Source organism: Lytechinus pictus, chromosome 6, assembly GCF_037042905.1.
Source record: "Lytechinus pictus isolate F3 Inbred chromosome 6, Lp3.0, whole genome shotgun sequence".
Taxonomy (NCBI): domain Eukaryota; kingdom Metazoa; phylum Echinodermata; class Echinoidea; order Temnopleuroida; family Toxopneustidae; genus Lytechinus; species Lytechinus pictus.
In genome coordinates this window covers 22,318,375-22,340,000 of record NC_087250.1, presented here as the reverse complement: position 1 = coordinate 22,340,000, position 21,626 = coordinate 22,318,375, and the positions used below count along the sequence as shown (strand labels likewise).

At 37.0% G+C, this 21,626-nt stretch overlaps 1 protein-coding gene across 3 annotated transcripts; it reads left to right on the top strand.

The window, feature by feature from the left end:
• The first annotated feature begins 1,123 nt into the window (after window positions 1-1,123).
• LOC129262819 (uncharacterized) lies at window positions 1,124-21,361 on the top strand. Of its 3 annotated transcripts, none has more exons than XM_064101199.1 (8): window positions 1,124-1,487; window positions 3,131-3,203; window positions 5,441-5,493; window positions 7,840-7,968; window positions 9,414-9,604; window positions 10,766-10,843; window positions 13,584-13,708; window positions 14,242-15,560. In XM_064101199.1, the coding sequence occupies exons 1-7, from the start codon at window positions 1,319-1,321 to the stop codon at window positions 13,671-13,673; spliced, it is 783 nt and encodes a 260-aa protein (XP_063957269.1). In that variant the 5' UTR covers window positions 1,124-1,318; the 3' UTR covers window positions 13,674-13,708; window positions 14,242-15,560. The 3 variants fall into 3 exon arrangements, with proteins under 3 accessions (XP_063957269.1, XP_063957268.1, XP_063957270.1); XM_064101198.1 differs by lacking the exons at window positions 13,584-13,708; window positions 14,242-15,560 and adding exons at window positions 17,643-17,859; window positions 19,679-21,361 and having other exon boundaries at window positions 1,133-1,487; XM_064101200.1 differs by having other exon boundaries at window positions 1,233-1,487; window positions 13,584-13,703; window positions 14,242-14,331.
• Window positions 21,362-21,626: the final 265 nt, after the last annotated feature.

Sequence of the window (21,626 nt, the reverse complement as noted above, 5' to 3'; positions counted from 1 at the left end):
ACGGTGTGAGTGTGTGTCGGCTTGTGAGGGTGAGGATGCGTGTGTGTGTTTTTGGCTCGCATGGAATTACATGTGACAACGTAGATTTGAATAAACCATAAACCCATCTGTGTGTGAGAGTGTGTGTAGGGTGTGTGAGGGTGGGAGGGTGTGTGTGTGAGTGTGTGTGTCTGCGTGAACTTACATTCACCATTAGGGCGATTTCCGAAAATTTGGATGGCGCCCGTGTTGTAGTATTTCAAGTGTTTGATGAACGAAAGTTGATGGAGTTAAACTGACCCAAAATCTGTGTACACCCTTGCGTCCCCGGTTACTGGTGAATTATCATACAACGTCACCGCTTACATGCGAGTATATATGCATAGTATTTTCATTTTTGTTCTTTCATTTATTTTTTACCGTCCGCTTTTGATAAGGTTCTTTTTTTTTTTGGGGGGGGGGGGCTTATGTGTTGAGATTAACTCAAAAGGCCAAAAAAAGGTACTTATCATTTCGCTCTATTAAACAAACCCTTTTCAATTTTGTTAATAATGACTACACAGGAGAAATGATCACGAGGTTCGAGTCTGCCAAACTTCTTTCAGGCGAGACAGAATGGACGAACCACTTTTGAGAGTTTGAAAAATTAAATACAATTAGACTGGTCTTTCTTTGGCAGTGTGGAGATGCTCATGAGACTCCTGAATACCAATGGTAAGTCACACCTATTCAACCAACTCGGCACCATTCGATGATATGCCATTCAAAAAATAATAAAGTAGCTTTTATCGGCCTGGTGTCTGAGTCGTTAGTGAGACGGCAGCAAATGTCTTTTGAAACTGGAAAAAACAACTCCTATGTGTTATTGGAAAATTTTGCATGTGTGCTAAAGTTGAAAATAAATGTCTGTATCATTCATTTTTTGGGGACGATTATGTAACCGAAGGTCTCGCGTCCTTCGCGTCGAAATGATTACTTGTTGTAATAGACCATTCTTATGAAGCTATTGATCAGGAAATGAAAAGTTATCAGTACAATTTAAACACAAATCAAAAGAATTTACGAGTATTTACGGATAGAAGGAGGAGAATATGTGACCTTGAGGGGGTATGGGTGTGGCTGCGTTTGAGTGAGAGAGAAAGATATAAAGAGAGAAGGAGAAAACCGCTGATCCTTATAGTAGGCCTATAACCTCGCATGTAGTCATTTTATGATTGGGACCCGAGTGAAGAGTCATCTCGTTTCATTCCTACTTTGGGATTCGATCGAGACTCATCAACCTTAGTATTCTGATCGAATTGTAGAAAATTAAGTAATTAGGTGATTGTAACCCATCACTATGGCTCAGGACAGGTTTGTTTTGATTGGAAGTTTGGTCTGCTGTTTGGGTGTGGTGAGCATCGCAGCCTTGGTTCTTGGTATCATCAGCATCACTTCCCTTCAAGGCACGCAAAGAGAGTCTACCAACGATCCACAGTCGATTAACATCTATACACAGCCATCAACAGGTGGGTCCAATTCGGGCGGTGCACTGCAAAAACTCCGGTGTTGATTTAACACCAGCCCGGAATCTATATATATCCACATCAGAGAAGTATTGAAACAACACCAGTTTGGAATCAAACCGATGCTGTTTTAATACTAATTGGTGAGTATGGACCAAAACATAACTGGTGTTGTTTAACACTTCTCTGGTGTGGAAATATATTATATAGATTCCGGGCTGGTGTTAAATCAACACCGGAGTTTTTGCAGTGTGGGTTGTGTGGTGTAGTGGTAAGAGTATCGGACTCAAGATGGTTAGGTTGTGAGTTCTGCACTGCAATTGTCTTCACTTTGATAAAACAAATAGCCAAGAGTATAAGTTCTATCGTCTTTAAGGTCAGCCACGATGCCTGATTAACTGAGGCATGAAAATGCCCCCTGTGTAATTTGATATATACACAGCAAAAACTGCGGTGTTAACCGGTGTACTTAGAGGACCACACCAGTTATTTTACACCGGTGTTAGATTGACAGTGTTAGTATAGCACCTATAGGTGTTATTGCAACACCCTTGGTTGTTACATGTTCACTCTTTGGTGTTATATTCAATCTCTAGGGTGTAATTTTAACACCAGAGGGTGTGGTCCTCTATTAAAACCCACTGGTGTCAGTTTTAACACCACAGTTTTTATAGTGTACCAGCAGTTAACGGTGTACAACCAACAGAAAGCTATACTGGGGAGTTCCTAACGGGAGTTTAATAACAGAAACAGAAAAACCTGACTATTTAGTGTGAATGTCAGTGATGCCCTTTATATTGCTAGGTTAACATTCTTTCTATAAAAAAGAGGTATTACTAAGTAAAAAAGTAACGGATTTTCACATTCAAGACAAGGGTATGACAAGGGCACCCTCTCAGTCATTATATTTTTATCTTGTGTATTGAAGTAATGGTTCATAAATAACGAATCATTTGATAGGAGAAATTAGATTTGGATATAAGGAAAGAAAGTTAGCACTTTATGCAGATGATCATGTATGATACGACAGTTTATGCTCTCAATGTAAAATCAGTTGTTGGACTAAAAGTGCTATTTGGAGACTTTGGAAAAATGTCTGGACTTAAAATTAATAACGACTGCATTAAAATGCTAGTAACTTTAGCTTCTTGTCAGTATTTGGATTAGAATTTGACATTTTGGGTGGAGATTTGATATTTTCATGTGATTGTATAGTGTTTATACCATGTCTATTTAAAGTAACGATTTACATGGACTTATTAGATGAGTAGGTAATTATATAAAACTTATTAGAAGTACAGTTTGGGAAAGTGGTGATTTCAGTCATAAGTTTATTAGGTACAAAGCCGGTTTTAAACAACTGGCCAAAGGTCTTCAACCATTGTAACAGGGTTAGTTGAATGTGGATTTATATGGGAGGATGTGTGTTAGGTTGTTGGTATGAGTATTTGTTCGCTTGAAAGTTAAAATTATACATGGCATAAACGTTGTATAATACTCTTTTCATCCTACTCAAATCGGGGATATTTCATAAGCTTTACCTATGCTGTTTTCAAAAATGCCAAATTAGGTTCAAACGTAACAGCCCTAATAACTACATGTAGATAAAAATAATATTTCAAAATCCACTTTACTTCATGCATTAGGAAGCAGCGATGATGATGATGATAAAATTTGGATGTTCGCCATTAGTCATTATGATGACAAAAGAGCATATCTGTAAGTCTGAATTTGACCCGGAATGGGGTCTTCTTAATTTTGTTTTGTTTTGTAATAATATTTATTAACCATTCAGTTCAAAATGAAAGTGATGGTGATAAATATTAACAAAATACTGTTCACAAAAGACAAATAATTATCCATAATACAAATAATCGTACAAAATGTCATAGTATTAACATATTCATATACAGTAGATATATTCAGTAACAAAAAATGACCTTTTATAACCAATATAAATTCACAAAATCATACAATAGTTATGTAGAAAATTGATTGCTCAACATTGACGAAACTGAATGAAATTTATATGTATTTCTTTGCAGACAATCGATGGTTGTTTCGATTATGTATTATGATTGTTCTTTGAGATGATGAGGATAGTTATGAGAACGACAGCAATGGTGTTCCTGCGATCCTCGAAATTAAGATGATTATGACTATATTTGTAATGATTACGATGATGATTGTACAAATGGTGATAGATGGTGATGATGTATTTTTGTTGTTGTTGGTGGTGATGATGGACCCTACGAAAAAAATTAACAACCCAAAAATTTGCTGATAGGGTGTCCATCCCACGAGTGGTAAATAAAAAATAATGATGATTATGATGGTGATTATGAAGGTGATCTCTATGTTGGTAGATGGTTTGTTGGATGGGTGTTGCGTGGACAGTCAACGCTGACTTGCCATTTGGTATAAACTGGGTCTCGTAACACAAAGGTTAGCGATTGATCGTACGTTTGATTTGTACGATTGATTGTACATTCTAGTCAATGGAATCAATCGTAGAAAAATGTTCTACGATCATTGCTAAGTATTGTGTTACGGGCGCCCCTGGTTAGAATGAAACGTTTATGGTCAGGTGACAAGAGGGGAATATAGAGATTATATTGTCAAAAGACCTTCATAACAAAACAGTCTTTGTCGAAAATCGGTGAATCAAAACTGCAGTGTTGTCTGGAAAAACGACAATTTTTAACCAGTAACTTAAGACGATGTGCTGGACCAGTCCACCAACTTTCTTCAAAGACCTCTAATCTGTCCATTGTGATTTGACGGGCATTTCAAATAGATTCTGAACGTTGCAGAAAGCGTCTGTGAAGTAGCTTAAAATATATGTTAAGATCTAGGAAGTTTTCGCGATCGCAACGCCGAACGCCACACGCTTTGCTTGAGAAGTTGGTGGAAGTGCATGATGGTTATACGGCTGGTGACGATCGTCTGCGTTCGCGGAGCGGGGATTAAGCGGGGGTGGCCACACCCCTTCGTGAAAAACTGGATGAGCTTTTCTCGAAAGGGTGGGTTGAAAAACTGTGCGCACCGGAATCGGTAGACTAGCTAAGCCGGGGTAATACAGGAACACCTTGAGCACCTAGCACGGTGGATACGTGCGCTATAAAAAAAAAATCCTGCATCAATTATTATTTTGATGGACGGAAGTCAAGTTGACGCACATTTTCCAGACAACCAGGGGGGGGGGGGGGGGGCACAAAACGCTGTGCTGAGTCGTGTTCTGTACCGGTTTTTAATTAGTGTGTCTGTGTAAGTTTGTGGATGCCTATTGAGGTGAGTCTGGTGTGTGGGGCGGGGGTGGGAGCGTGTGTGTTTAACTGAGGATGGAAAGAAGGGGGAAAACATTCGTTCATTTTCATTTTAGGCCTATTTACTTTCAATATCCTTGGCGGTGAATGCGCTGCGCAGCCACGCCGCGCCGGTACCAAAATATTGTATTACAACAACAACTACTACAACTACTACTACTACTACTACTACTACTACTACTACTACTACTACTACTACTACTACAGTACAACTACTTCTACTACTACTACTACTACTACTACTACTACTACTAATACTACTACTACTACTACTACTACAGTACAACTACTACTACTACTACTACTACTACTACTACTACAGTACATTAACTACTACTGCTACTATTGAAATTACTTCTACTACTACTACTACTTTTTCTTCTTCTTTTTCTACTCCCTACTAATACTTCTACTACTATTACTATTACTTAATCCACATTGTTCGAACCATATTATCTTGAATAAAGGAATATTATGCATTTTTTTTTTAAGTTTCATCGGTGAGCGATTTGTACCGTGATGTCTTTGTAATAAAGTGTATGTCGTGAATGATGAGATTCATGATGATAATGATATTCATAGTCTATATTTTATATGTATAATTATCTATTTTTGTTTCTATGTTTACAGGGATAAGACAACACACACAATCAGGGGATTCACTCCAGATATCGTTGAGGCTGGTGAGAAAATCGAATACAAAATCAGTCGAATGATTAGCTATTGATTTCCACTAATATTTAATATAAAATTCTGAATAAAAACCCCTCCCCGAAATACAGTATTCAAATGCCCCCCGCCCCCAAAAGCGAGGGCAGTAAAACTAGAAGTGATGAATGTGGAATTATATGTCAAGAAAAATCCCGGAGGGCCTTGCAGCAATTATCTAATCTTCTTTATTCCTCATTATGCCAGCAGCCTTGGAACCCCAGACGGCATTCATCACAAATACACAATGCCTTTGTTGTGTTTAGTGTTCATGCAATTGCATTGAAATAGAGTTGATTTCAATTAAGGGCCTTTTTACACGTGAATCATCATTCTCATGATGATTGCAATTCGTCTTTAGAATCATCGGACCTTTCACACGCTCACTCGAAAACTGTGATTTGAATTCGAATTCCCGAGCGAAGGCGGTATGTGTCCTTGGTGACTTGCCAATCAAAGCACTGCATCGCAAATACAAACTACGATGAGTGCATGACAATTGTATTATCTATGGAAGTGCTTGAAAGGTCATGTAAGCTCCTCCCCCAAAAGATGTTTTGGAGGTCAAGCCGTTCACATGAATACACATCCGGAGTAGAATTTGAATTCGTGATTGTGATTAGCGTTCGTGATTTTAATCATGTTCTAGTTTGGTTTCACTCGTGCTAGAAATTCGTTATTGGCCTTTTTTTTCACTGGAATCATTATTCAAATTACAACATTTTTGACCGTGTGAAAGGGCGGTAAATCTACTTTGAATCTTATAAGCACCTATGCAGGGCCATGCATGAATGTGTGCAGATTTTTGAAACGCTTAGTTGCCACACGCAAACGAAGTGAAGCATTGATTTAATATGCTCGAATATATAACTCCATGTTCTCTTTTGTGAAAATCAAAAGCGTGAAAGGGCAGCACAAGAAACTTATTTTGTTTTGCAAGAAAGTTTATTTGCATTAAAACGCAAATCAACTACGAGTTAACGTTTAATAAAGAACTTGTGCATGATATTTGACCTACAAATTGAACTTTAGTTTCTTAAAATGCCCTTTAAGCAAAGAGTCATGAACAGTGGCGTATCTAATTTAAACGGCGTCCAGGGCAAGCGCTAAAATTACACCCCTTTCAAAGTGCATTATGTGTATGTAATGTATGTATGTATGTATGCGGATGTGAATATTTTTCCAAATTATGACGTCAAAAGACGGAATATTCTAAGATGTTTTTTTAATCATGAACATGATGGGTACGTATGCAATGAATGATGAATTAATTACTGATATCAGACCTGAAAAAGGAACATGTAAAAAGACACTTTTTAGGAAAGAGACGATAGGTATCTCAGTAAATAAACAGACCTAATACAAGGGCTAAGCGAGAGCATATATTTTTTTTATTAAGATCTATAAGAATGAATATTCTAAGCACTGTCTGTAATTACTAACATGATACATATCTGGACAATTAATGCGAGTGCGAAGCGCGAGCTGAAAATTATTGATATTCTGACCTGCAATCGAGACATTTTTAGGGAGAAGTAATTTCACGATGCGTATCTAACTAAGCAATTAATGCAAGCAGGATATATAAGCTGAAATATTTGATATACTTACCTGAAAAGGGAAAATTTCAAGGACTATTTGTAGGAATTCATGAAAAGGATACGTATCTCACTGGCGTAATGCGAGCCGAAGCGCGACTGAGCTGATTTATATATATATCCTCATCTAAAAAGGGTCATGGTTGTAAAATTAATGAACATAATTTTTATATCCCTTATCAAATCAGCGTGTGATAAAAAGTTTTGACAATTGAACCAGAAAAATATGTATTTGAAAAAGGATTCTTTCAAAGGAGTTTTGTTGGAATTCTTGAAGAGAATATGGATATCACTTATCAATAGTTGGCACGAATATTCATCCCTGGGTAAAGACATACAAGATTCATTTTCTAAACTGCATTACCATGGTAATAGAACAGGACAGGGTATTAATCACCTTCCGTGGTATTCCTTTTCTGTGCCTTTATTACTTTGCGTTTTCTCTTCATTTTTTAATTTTATTTTCTTTATTTGTGCACCCTTCCCCCTTTTTGTGCCCCCTGAAAGAGGCGCCAGGGGTATGTGCCCCCTTTCCCCGCTAGATACGCCACTGGCCATGAACATAATTCACATTACTATTAATCCAAAAATTACATGTAATTTTGTCTTTTATTGACTTTTAAAGGAAATCTTCAAAATATTCATTGCAATTCTATTCAAACCCCAACACTGCCCAATGATCTATATTGTTTTCTCGAATTGCTTGTTAATTGTAATTTTCAGTGTGCGAGATAGCGAACAAGAATTGCGTAACGGTGTATGACATCTCCGCGAACTGTTGGGACAGCAAGGCTGGTGAGCGCCCCAGGGGCGGCAAGGGCATCATGAGTGGATGGTACGATGGCTGTCTAGGTATGGTATCATTTTCTTTATATGACATAAGTCTACCAGAAAATCAGACTTTTGTAATGAATATCTTTTAAGAGGTCAAAATTGTCGCTCGTATAGCAGCTTACTAGAAATGTTGCCCCAGAAGCCATGAAAGACCCCCCTCAAAATTATCGACCCAGTACACTTCTGGTTCAAACTATTTCAACAATAAACCCAATCGCCTTTGGCCAAAGCTAAGAATATGATTTTAATTGACAATTCTTTGATTTACTTTGGTTGATGATGGTGATGATAATGATAGATATTTCATTATTGATAACACGATCGTCTTTGATAATGTAACGAACAAGAAAAAATGTTACTAATTAACATAATCGATGGGAACATTCTGTTTTTAGACTTGCACATTTTGACCGGGGATCCAACTTTGCACTCGTAGTGCAGGAAGCATATTGGCTTATAAGCCTAGCGCCCCCAAATGTTGATTTTTTAGTTCTTCTTGTTTTCTTTATTTTGCCAAAGTTACTTTCTTCAACAAATAAACTGTATTTATGTTTAGCATACTCTGGGTAACATATAAAACATAAATTGAGTTTTAAAGTATAACAAACAAAATGTTATTCTCAGTAAAAGTGGTGACAAAGGTACGATTCTTACTGTAGTTCCTATAGGTCCATAGGTCGCAATTATAATACGATTTGTCTTTGAGACGTTAATTGCCATCCATGATAAGGAATAAAATTGGACCCACCGTAATTCCTTTAGGAACTACAATTCGAATAATATCCTCGTCACCACTTCTACTGAACGCTACATACTTGTTACAAACAGTTCATGTGCATTTATTTTTTGTGATACTCAGGATATAATAGTAAAACTAAGAATAAAGGCAGGCAGGGACCGCGGAACAGGAGGGGGAAGCTTCTCATCCAGCCCCCTGCTTTCCAAAACCGTGTACAAAAACGTACAAATGACCAACTGAATGTGATTTTCTTTCCATGGCCAGCTCCCATCCCCACACCCCCACTTTTAAACCCGTTTTACGACCCCTGAGAGGGAGTTTGTTTGCCGGCTTTGCCTTGTTGACAGATATGAAAAAGAAATATGGTATCTCAAAATTTATCACAAGATATATTTATATATGAAAAATATATCAGTTGTAGCCTTTTTTATTTCAATTTTTTTTGCATCATTATGTCATATCTGGGGGGTGTTTCACAAAGATTTAAGTATGACTTAAGTGTCGCACTTAAATGCTGACGCGTAAGCAAGATATGCAACGCGCAATCTTATTAATCAATACACAGCAGTGCGCATCCTCGTGGCATGGTCTGACCAATGCGGTCATGGCTTTTATACCGAACGCAGTAAGTCATACATGTACTTAAATCTTTGTGAAACACCCCCTGGTCCCCTCAAAATTGTTATCTCATTTACGCCGCCGGTTAAACCTTATTTTGCTTTAGAATGGGTTCAAACGTATGATCGTCTTCTGACCTTCACATTCTCCGCGCCATATACCAAAGGAGGTACTGTTGGCCTCTTTGTGAAAAATGACAGCTTCGTGACGTATGACGATTTGACCAATCAGAAAGTTGGATTTATAGATGGGTGGAACTCGGACGAATTCTGTCTCGCCCGCTACACAAACATTATGGTAAATACAAACCTGACTGTACGGAAGCTTTAAAGTGTCATCGACGTGTAGAGATGGGGAAAATAATTCATCACATCTTATCTCGCCAAGTCGACATACGAAAAAGTGTATGTCAACTTGGCCAGACACGTTATCTCGCCAAGTCGAAATACCGGAGTGTTTCAACTGAGCGAGACAAGATATCGCGCCAAGTCGTCATTATGATGTTATTATGTCGACTTGGCGAGATACACAATTTCGCGTAGACGACGTATATACAAACTGTATCTCGCCAAGTTGACCTACACCCGTTTTTATGTCAAATTGGCGAGATAATGTATCTCGCCAAGTATACATAGTAATATCACCATGTCGACTTGTCGACATAACGTATTTTGTCAATTCGACATATACATGTACTCTGTTGCTTGTCGACTCGACAAAATATCTCGCCAAGTTAACATTTACCTTTTGTGTGTCGACTTGACGAGATGACATGTGTTGCCAAGTTGAAATAACGTTATGATGTCGATTTGGCGAGATAAATGTGGACATGGGGGGGGGGGGGGTTGGTGGTAAGCTGTTAAAAACCACCCCCTCCACTGGAGTCATGGTAACACATAAATGAAAGATAATGTAGCAATATTCTGTAGGCCTATGTTATAGAAACCTTCTGATCATTAGTATCAGTGTAATCATTATTATTGTCACTATACCTTGTGCAATTAAATTGACTCATTGTGTATTCTTTATGCTAACCCATTCGCTTGCTCCCTCTCACACACACTTACACCCCCTCACACACATCCCTCACTCGCACACCCTCTCTCGCGCGCCCCTACCATTCACACACACACCCACACACACCCTAACACACACACACATACACACATAAGGGAATTCATATCAATTTCTCAGCAGAAAAGTAACCAACGTTTTACTTTTTAGGTCTTCGATCCTACCCCGGGCCCTTTCAAATGCGGCTGGAGTTTGACAGCCCATACCTCTTTTGTTTTATTAACCGTCTACAAAATGCCATTAAATGTGTTTTTATGCATGTGCAGCCCCAAAAACTTATATTTCCTTCTGCAGCTCTTGCCTGTCACAATTTCACCTTTTCTATATCCTCCTTTTATCTGCATATTAAGCTAAGTGTCCTTCTTTATTCCATCTCTCATGCAGGGTTCCACACTTCGTCCCGATCAGGTATTTTATTTTGAGACTGCTGATCTCCTAGCAGCCGCAGTACAAAATGATGTGGTAAGTATATAGAGGGGGCAAAATCGACTGCACTGTTAAAAAAAACCCTGATTTTACAGAAAAAACAGAAGATTTTGCAGAAAGCAATAACATAATCATTCTGTAAATTCATAAAACAGGAATTTTTCTGCAATTTAACAGAAAAGGTCTGTTTAAAAAGGGGAAAAGGCTGTTTTATTTAAGGAAATTTGTAAGGTTCCATACACCAAATACCAATTTCCTGTAAGATTACGCAATTTGGTAAGATTACAGGTGTTCTCGAGACTCTGCTGCAGGAACTTCTTTAATTTTAAGGATATATTTTCTAACAGGGTACTTATCATAAATTGGAAGGGAAGGGCACATTAAAAAAAAAATTAAGCAAAAGACGGAACTCCTTTGGGAGCATTATCAAAATTTCTAGGTTGTTGGGATTAGACCAATGCATACATCTAATTTTGAGAGGGGGGGGGGGGAGGAATTTGTTGGAAAAAATGATGTCTACATCGTGCATACAGACCATCCTTGAAAATTTGATGACCTTTACCGATTATAAGCTGAAACTCTGAGGGCAGCATCACAAAAATCAGAGGCGAATTTATTTGAACGTTGAACGTTGGTGATCTCAGGTATTTAGTGTTTTTTTCTAGTCTCGTACCTGGCGCGGTACCGTTTAGATCCATTGTCAGTTGTTATGCTATCGACGCAAGAGGGCAGTGTCATAATATATAAACACAGAGATACGATCTTACGTATACGTAAGCTCCCGAAGGGAGCTAGAGAGGGAACTCTTTTCGCGCGTTTTTGATTTTCCATAGGTTTTGTACATAACAAACATGGCTGCCATTTGGCCAATTTGAAGGTTGATTTTGGAAGGTCAATGTTTAATTCATGAGTAATGACGTCAAAATACGCATAATGCACTTGTATGATTGGATAAAACGCTAATGTTTTATTCATGTCCTCATGCATTAAACATTTTTTTCCTTCCCACAATTCCCTACGATATCTGCGCGAAGTGTCGTTCTTTTTTACTCTGCGAAATTCAACATTTGAAATACAATAGCAAGACTAATTATCTGTTTATAGAATTAGTATCCGGAATCAGGATTTCTGAGTGAAATTCAGTTGAGCAGAAAATTATGAGGGAACATCTACATCAAAGTAATGGCATTCCATCCAAATAAAAGTAAGTTAAGTTCAATTTCGTGCTTTGATCTCGGTTGTAATTCAACCTAATTGTAATGTGTTTGCTGCTGGGGTTCGGCGTCGCAGTCAGGGCCTTATGTACTTTGCGTAGTTTACTACGGAAACCACAATTTCCATATTTCCATTACCGGTACTGAGATCTGACTCCGGATCTGACTGACATATTTTCTCAGAAAATGATAGTTTTTCGTAGAACTATGTTGGTTAATTAGAATGCTTCATGTCCGTCCTTATTAAATCTGTATTTCAGTACATTGTCAAATATCAGGGGTAGATGTGGACTTGTTCAGTAACGGCAAAGCTTCATTAAATCTAAGCTAAATATTATAGTCAGAGCGGGAAATGGGCATTGATACCGCCGGTGCCAGCCGGCTGCGATATTGCCGATGGCGATGTAGGCTAGGTTATTAGGTGTTGGGAATTAATGTCACTGACAAGCTTGAGTTGAAGTTTAAAGTTGGGCCTGAGCCTACTGATTTTTTGACACCGCTATTCCATCTTTATATGAATCAATATAATTCTCTGCATTTAAAAAGAAATTAATTTTAAATCAATTATTTAAATGAACTAAAATCTATTTGGAATGATATTGATATCGGTAGATTTGCCACTGCATGCCCACTGGTGGAATGGTTTGAGACTGATTTTAACATTAGTCTTTTTTTACTAAAAAGTAAGGCCCTATGATAGGTCTAACTTAGATCTTGATTTCTAAAAATGAAATTCTAGATCTGTCTGGTTTGACTTTTTCTACGAAGATTTAAATTAACTTTATTCTAGTCCCTGCCTGGACCGTTGGACTAAAAAAGTCTAAAATCATATAACGGAGTTAAATGATTCTTATTTTTGGGGGACAACATTTCTTTGTCAGGTTTCAAACTGCTCAGTTATCGTATACCATGAGTGCAATTTTTATGGGAAGGGGTGACAAAATTTAAAGTGCCCCATTTTAAATTTTATAAGTATAAGTAGAGAGAGGGCTGATCCAATTGATTTATCTTTATTGTCCTCCTCACTTGACCATATTTCTGGTGAAAGGCAAAGGGTCATTTAAACTTGTGAGCAAGCTAACTTTTTTTAAAAATCAAAATCAAACTTAAAGAGGAACTCACTTAGATGTAGAGATTCACATGTTTATAGATCTAGACGATAAAAAAAACCCAATTGTCTTGCACTGGTGAATGAGCGAGAGCCAAATTATCACACAAATAATAATTATCCTACATCTGTCAAAGCTGGCTTGGTGTATAAGATTGACAAAAGGCCTCGCTATAGTAGGCCACGTATATGCTTGAACCATTTACTGACTCTAGTCTTATTGACAATGAAGATGGTCAGTGGAAACAGCCAGGTAGGCCTATGCCTATTTCGTCAGTGGAACATAATACAGAGAGAAGGAAGTTTTCGGTCAAGACCAGCTTTTTTCTAGTTGGGAATATTCATAGGCTTAGGATAGGACTAGCTGGAAATTTTGAAAATATTGTTTTAAAAGAGGAATTATGTTGATCACCTCTAAAATTCTAAACTGTATTGTGTGTATTTTGAATTGCAGATCCAATGGGATCAAGTTCTTAGCAGTCCCAGCCCAGTCAGAAGTACAAAGTCAACTACCATTTACACATCACCAAGAGTTACAATCTGATGAGGAACAGGATATTTGAACTGAAAACTTGTAAGGTATGCTTGTTTTCGTTAAAAAAGGCCTCCTATTTCTTTTTTATTTGGGGGGGGGGGGAGGGCTATAGCAACTTTTTCTGGATCATGTTATCCCATATAGTAAAGCTCCATTGTGAGTAAATATCTATTTGGATTCAGATTCACCAGTATTTCCATTCTCATCAATACATACTTATTGTCCATGTCTCTTATCTTATCTACATGAGTCATATGTGATATCACTTTAAAACTCATTTACTTTGTAGACAGAAATAAAAAAGGACAAAATATTGAGAGTAATTTTATGATATATATTTGAATGAGTTTACACACTTAATCAAAAAAGTTCTATGAATAATGCTCTATAAATAGTGATCCGTGATTTTTATCTGGCTATATAGATTACTACATGTGCATTATCTAAACAATATTGCATGGAAGATTAGGGCCTAATTAAAAGTTTAAAACTTCTTAATAAACTGAACTAGATGAGTAAGAATAATTCATATCAGCAGCTCATTTTGTTCTTTTCTTTTTTTTTGTTTACCATGCAGGTTCCGCAGGCAGTTTGAGTATCACCAGGGCAGATTATAAGAAGAAATATGGAGGCCAAGTTCATAACAAGTAGCTACTTCATCACAATTACACATTTTAAAAATTGAATGAATTTGAATAAACATGTCAATACATATTGAATGTTGCTTGAACTACACATCTGTAGAAAAAAAAATTGGAGTATTGATATTTAGGTCCATAGGTTTCACACAAGATTGAAATATTTTCCCAAAGGGCACACCTACCCACCCTTTATTAATGTTCTAATCATCTACATGTAGTAGCAGTGAAAGAACTGTTAATGATATAAGTAGTTTGAAAGGGATAAGTTGTATTCTGGTAATATAATCAATTCAGAATTGGTCTTTATTGAGTTCTGGGCTATGTACATGCCTACAGACATACATAAGACAATTAGAAATAATGGATTTTCATTGAAAATGTGCATACTAAAAAAAACAAGGTGACAGAACAAAGGATTAAGAAATCACTCACTCCTGGACCCCATTTCATTACTCTAACTCTTTGCCATTCTGGTAATTACCATGGAAACATTAAAGTAACAGATCAACATTGAGGTTCCCATGCTAGTTGCTAGTTACAATTGGGGCAAATTTACCATAATTGACGTCTTTATGAAACAAGGATATGTAGTGCTGGACATTAAGCTGTTGAATTTATTTTTTGGGGGAAGTGAAAAGTTGCACTGTTTTGTTCGTTTTTAATCTCTTTTTGTTCTTGTAGCACTGTATTGTTCATGTCCCGTATTATGAATTAAATTAGCTCTTCAAAATGAAAAAAAAATTGTTGGAAATAGAACACAGCTCTAGCAGCACTTCACAACAATAGACAATAAGCAATTTTGTTACTAATTTACTAATGTGCAGATTTGGGAAGGCACTCTTGAGAGAAATGTGGCAATGTGCTCCCTTTTTTGTGAGGTGCTCTCGGTTAGATTAGCATGCTATTTCTTGTCAGCAAATGCTGAAAAAAAATTACTTGATATTTGAGTAACCGACTTTGAGAGAGAGGTATATCGTAAATTTTTTTAATGACATCCTTGATGTCCCCTTATATTGACTATATAAGGCTTATCAATACCTATGAAAGTGATTTTTTTTAATTTGTTTTCTCAAGATTTTACCAAAAAAATTAACATCCCCTCCCTTGTAACAGCCTTGCAATTTCTGTTGCATTAATTATATGCATTTTGCTGATGTAAATTAATGTAATGCTTTGGCGAGAAAAAGAGGACAGGAATATTTTGATCACATATTCAGAAATTGATTCCTTAATAAATATTTTAATTTGAAATATACTTTCTAATCTTGATATTCGTGATTTATTTATTCACATTGCGTGAAAGATATGTGATAATGATGTTATTGCTACCAAACTGTGTTGTGATGTAGGTAATGATGATAATGAAGAATACTTCTATATGACTGGAATATGATGGTGCTACTGATTGATTGATTTTGTTTGTCAGGTATCTATGGGTATGATACGAGTACAACAGGTAAGAGTATAACATAAAGTATCAAAATACCATGCATGCATGGCAAGATAGCCCATAAAAATATGGCATACTGTGATATTTTAAGATCAGGTGCAGCCAAATTAGATATTCTTCCTAAAGAGATAAATGAGTTTGATTTAAGAGTGGGATAAAAATGATATGAGAATAATTGTTTGCTCGCATGATTATGTGGTACATGTATGTGTGTGTGTGGAAGAGAGGGGGGAAGGGTGGGATCGATGGATAGATTTTGGGGTGGGCAGGTTCAAATAAAATTTTATCTTGTTTGGAAGTGACCTTTTTAAGATAGCCTTGATGAGAGTGAATTCATGCGGGGGGAGGAGGGGGGGGGGGGGTACTGGGCTGTCTTAATTTTGCTCCCATCCCAAACTCAGAAATTGTTTTTTTTTTTATCTTTATAAGATTTGCACCAGATTGTTCATTTCAATTTCAAAATAAAGACAAAATGGCCTTCTAAATTGCTTTGCTCTCTTGCTAAGATTTCTCTGATCATTTTAAGTATTTACCCCCCTAAAAAAAAAACCAAACATATAAACAATTATGGCTATTAATGATGTGTAATGAAAATAAAATGCAGTGATGACTGTATGAATAGATCGAGCAAGCAGATCCCTAAGTTCAATCCTATTAATGAATTCCTTGTAAGCTTCCACATTTCTTCAAGGGAAATAGCTATAGCAAATAAATAATTTTATTAATTGATGTAGTAATAATCGCGACAGGAAAATATGTAAACAAGGAAAGATGAAGTAACAACTGAATAACGGGGAATGAATGACATAATCTACCTTATTAATTACCAAAGACGCAACTCTATGAAATCATTTCATAATCAATCACGTCGCGCATTATGCTAATTAGTAACAATATACTTATTTGCATATCTTTACGCTGTGCGCGCAGGCCAATTATGACCACGCCTCCGTTTCGCTGGTGTGCCATGAAATTGGGGTGTCCATAGGCTTGTACGCGAAAAATGGGAGCAGTGTGCACTTTTGACCTTCCAAAATTTCCCCATGTCTAACCGGATGCAGAAGCGGAGTTTCACCCCCCTGTATATAAATGGCAAACGAGAGAGTTCGGCCAACCCAGTTTCAATGGGCTACTAAAGTGGTGCGTTTTGTCTTTTGAATGGGACTTGCCTAACAAACCTCATGCGCCATGTTGGCAACCCTTTGGACCCGGGTCAGCCGAACACACAAACACACACTCTCTCTCTCTCTCTGTGCTGTTTAGATGACACTTTACTCTCGTGCCGATGGTGCAACAGCTGACCAAAAAAATATCGGAACGAGGGCAGTTCTAGGTTTCGATGTTTTACTAACATAAACCTCAATACCAAATTTCGAGGAAAAGAATTGTTGACAAATTTAGTCTACAGCTTGCCAAACAAATTGAGCCGGTGTAGCGGCAGATCTGGTTCCACCGGCAGATATCGTTCTTTCCTCGGAACCATATATCCATATCTGTCTGGTTGCTGCGGTTTGATTTTCTTATTATTCATTTTCCTATCAAAATAGATAAATAAATATGGTAGGTCCTATATAAATTTGAAGGAAATTTGTACCGTGTGTATGCCGATCGAGAGACGATAGCAAGAACGATATCCGCCGGAGAAATTGGTTCTGAATCCGCTGGAGTTGCCGATCCGCCGGCAGATAGTGTTCCTAGAACCGTATCTGCCTAGCACCGTATCGACCGCTACACCAGCGGCTGGAGTATAGCTTTATTGTATCCCATACCATCTTCGAGGAGGCAATCGAAAATAATTCAGCCGAAATCATCGGGGAAATCATGTAAACAATTCTTCCATAGTTTCTTCTAGCTAGTTCATGTTTTTCCCCCTTGTTTTCATGTAAGGTTGATGTGGCGTTTGGTGAAGTTCTTGGAGCTTTCACCTCCTCATTGAAACGCATCTCACCACCGGACTTCGAGAATAATTGCAGAGCTGCTGGTGGGTCAGTTATGACACGACATACTAACACCGATTTGGTCAAATGGTGGAACGACGCATTCCAACTACTCAATGACAGAGGGCGCTATAACGAAATCTGCGACTCCATCAATGAACGCCATGGTAATTAATCATTCCAATCGTGTAATTATGTGATTATGTTAAATTACTTCAATTAAACATGCAATCATGATAATGAATAAATCTAGGAAATTCCGGAAAATCCCCCCCCCAAAAAAAAAAACAGAGTTGACACTATAATGTGTAGGCCTATGTGACGTCGTTCTGTATTCATATTATCAAGGTATTCTCTTCAGTATGTAGCTCCAAAAAATTATGATGGCGCTTCGCATTCGCCATAATATGTCCCTGTTCCAAGTGGTGCATAACAAGTGAAGAGGGTCTTAAATTCCTTGATTTATGGTATCTCGTCCCGATACTTTATCCAGCTGTAGTATTGTCGTGATTGCAGGCGAGTTCAGATTTAGGAATGAATGCCACCGATGTTTGGGGTATAGCTTCGGAAACACAGGGCGTAATGATACTAACAAGCAACTGTAAAGGTAACCCAGGTGCCCGTTTCATAAAGGACTTACAACTTTTGTAACTTTGCCATAATGACAACTACCATTGCAGCAGGGCTCAGCAGCCAATCAAAATCAAGGTTACCATGCTGGTGGCCATTATGGAAAAGTTACAACAGTGGCAAGTTCTTTATGAAACTCGCCCCTGGAGTCAAGAGTTCCACGTTAAGTTGAAGGGATGATTCAAGAATCAAGAAAAAGAGTCTCCGTTTCAGCGAAAGGGCCCAAATTATACAATGGCTTAGAGGCATGCTCATGCGAAAGATATGGATGGATGTTTAGATGGGGTTAGGAGAGGGGTTCATAAAATGATATGGGTTAAAGGATTGCATTTGACGGGAAAAATGATGGATGATGGAAGAACTAGTCAAATTAGAAGTTCAATTAAATGATTGGAAATGGGGTCTAGCACAGGTAAAAGTATGAGCATGATGAGGGACAACACACACAAGTCAGACACGAAGTTTTCAGCTACTAGTATTGTTTACTAAATTTTGACTGTGATTGCATATGAGGAGCAACCGTTTGAAGTGGAACTTTTTGTTTGATACTTTACGTCACGGGCATGTACATCATTCATTTTTTTTAACAACGAACGTAGAGGGCGTCTATACTTTGCAAACAAACTGTCGATGATCTCTATGTTCGTTGGATTTTAAAGGAAAATGAAACCTTTGAAACAAGATAGCTTGTGTTAAAACAGAAAAATCAAAGAAAAAGATTAACAAAAGTTTGAGAAAAATTGAATAAATAATAAGAAAGCTATGAGCATTTGAAGTTTAGATCATTATCATAATGTAGATCCTCCATTGGCAATGCGACAAAGATGTGTGATGTCACTTGTGAACAACTTTCCCATTACTTTTCTGTACATTTCACTTAAACTGCCTCTTTTATCACATCTATCAATATATCATGTATTCTTTCTTTAAAGAGGGCATGTAGTATGGATTTTTAAAGAATACATTATGGATAAAGAGTTTGTATCACTATGAGAAAGAGCAAAAATTAAATTTTAGGAGTATTTTAAAGTCCCTCACAGGGAAAGTTGTTCACATGTGACATCACACATCTTTGTCGCATTGCCAATGGGAGGATCTCAATAGCATTAGTGATCGTAATATTCAAATGCTCATAAATTTCTTATTATTTGTATGATTTTTCTAAAACTTTTTTTGATCTTATTCTTTAATTTTTCTCTTTCCACACAAGCCCGCTTGTTCCAATGGTTTCATTCCCCTTTAACCTTTAATTCCCGCGTAGGTCAATGGTCAAGAGAAAGAGCTCAATCCCTATTTAATTACATTTTGCATAATTATTTTTTGTGTTGTTTTTTCTTCTTTGTTTTTTTGTGACAGGTCATATTCCCAGTGGCGATTACCAAGACTTCTGCATCGGATACTAGTAAGCATCAAGAGCTGATTCGACTATACTCATAACGTGACTATTTTCAAATGCAGACATCATAGAGTGAGGGAGAGGTGGAGAGGTATATGAAAGAAAGATAAAAAAGGAGAGGATGATGGAAGAAAATTGGAATGTGATGAGAGGGACGAATAACAGAGGAGATTGAGAGAGAGAGGTGTAGAGAGGGAGGGATGGGGAGGGGTAGGAGAAAAGGAGAGGAGGGGGAGGAAAGAGAGAAGATGTAAGAGAGTGTTACACTGTGAACAAATATTGTGTAAATTTTAACCAGCACGAGGGTAATTACATGCATTATGTGTTCAACCAATTTGGGGCAGTATGTTACCCAATTAAATGCGGGAACCATATTGTCTAGTAAGGTAAGAAAATAAGCATCAATTACTTTAGAATTAGCAAAATTTTCACCACACTGGATAAATCAAAATGCCCCAAAAGAAATGCCCAAATGTTGTTTGGACACCTAATTACCCTCATGGAGCACTTTTACCCATTATTTTTTAGAGTTGAAGAGGGAGAAGAGAATAGAGAAAGAAAGATAAACGACAGAAATAAAGTAAGATAAGAGGTCATCTTAGGATAGGCCTCAGCATATACGCTGCTTGCTATAATTATCTTACAAAGGAATGTGTACAGAACGTAAACGGGATGTAAATCTATAATCAGCCATCGAGAATTCAAGGCTAAACCTCAATGTAATTGCTAACTGATAGTCGTATTAACCTGTCATGTATAATTATAACATTGTTCTCTAGCTTTAAACCCTAACACTACTTTCATAACTGCAACGTTTCAATAACATTTATGATTGATTTATCTCGATCTGTTTCGATTTTGATATTGTTAACGAGTTATGTTCATTTATGCTAAACAATTGATGGCGGAGGTAGTCAAATACTTATGTGTAAGAATAGAAAAAAAGTAAAGAACTTGTGTCAAAATCGTATTCTTTCTATACATCCGTTATTATAAGCTCTCAACTGAATCAACCGATTGATTACGTTTTTCTATTATAATTATTTTTTAGAAATTTATTTATTTAATTAATTTATTTGGGGGGAGGTGGGGGGATGCTGCCCGTCATATTTAAAAATGTATTGTTTTTCCGTCATCATATCATTGTTAGTTCTGTAAAGTTGAACTTTTCATCGTTTTGTTATAATATGCTTCATATATTTGTTTTAGCAGTTTTATTTATTTTGAATGATTTATTTTCTTTATTAATTAAAATAAAAGAAATCGCCTAGTTTAATTATTAATTCATTTATTCAGTTGATCATAGCGTTTAATTAATATTCACTCTTCTCGTTATTTTGATTTAAATGGATAAAAGAGGGGAGGAGAGAAAATAGCCGCAGAGAACACAACTTAAAGGAAGGAGAAATTCGGTGTGTGAGTGTGTGTGTGTGGGAGAGGGTGTGTTTGTGTGAGGGTGTGTATGTGTATGGGAGAGGGTATCATTCAGTCATTTATTATTAATTATCATTAAAATACACAGAGGGTTGGGGGCTCAGTTAAGTAATTTTTTTCTATAGATATAAAAGTATAATTTTAAGGAATTTCATTCCGTCCTTATTTGCTTCAGTTTTTGGTAAATATATATGTATTTTATTTTTTGCATATCCTTGTTGATATAAAATGAAGATTTGTAATCTTTTTTTGTAAAAAAAAAAAAAAAAGAAGGTGTGAGGATGTGTGTGAGGGGGTGTGTGTGCGGGTGTGGGTGTTTGATATTAATAAAATAAACTTGTTCTCAGTTTGCAAGATGCCCAAGTTGATAAAGAATGAGCATTGTTTAAACAACAAAAAATAAAGCCGGTCCGAATCGATAATGAATACAAAAATAAAAATTCTTACCTGTCCAATATTCCACTCGTCTCCTTG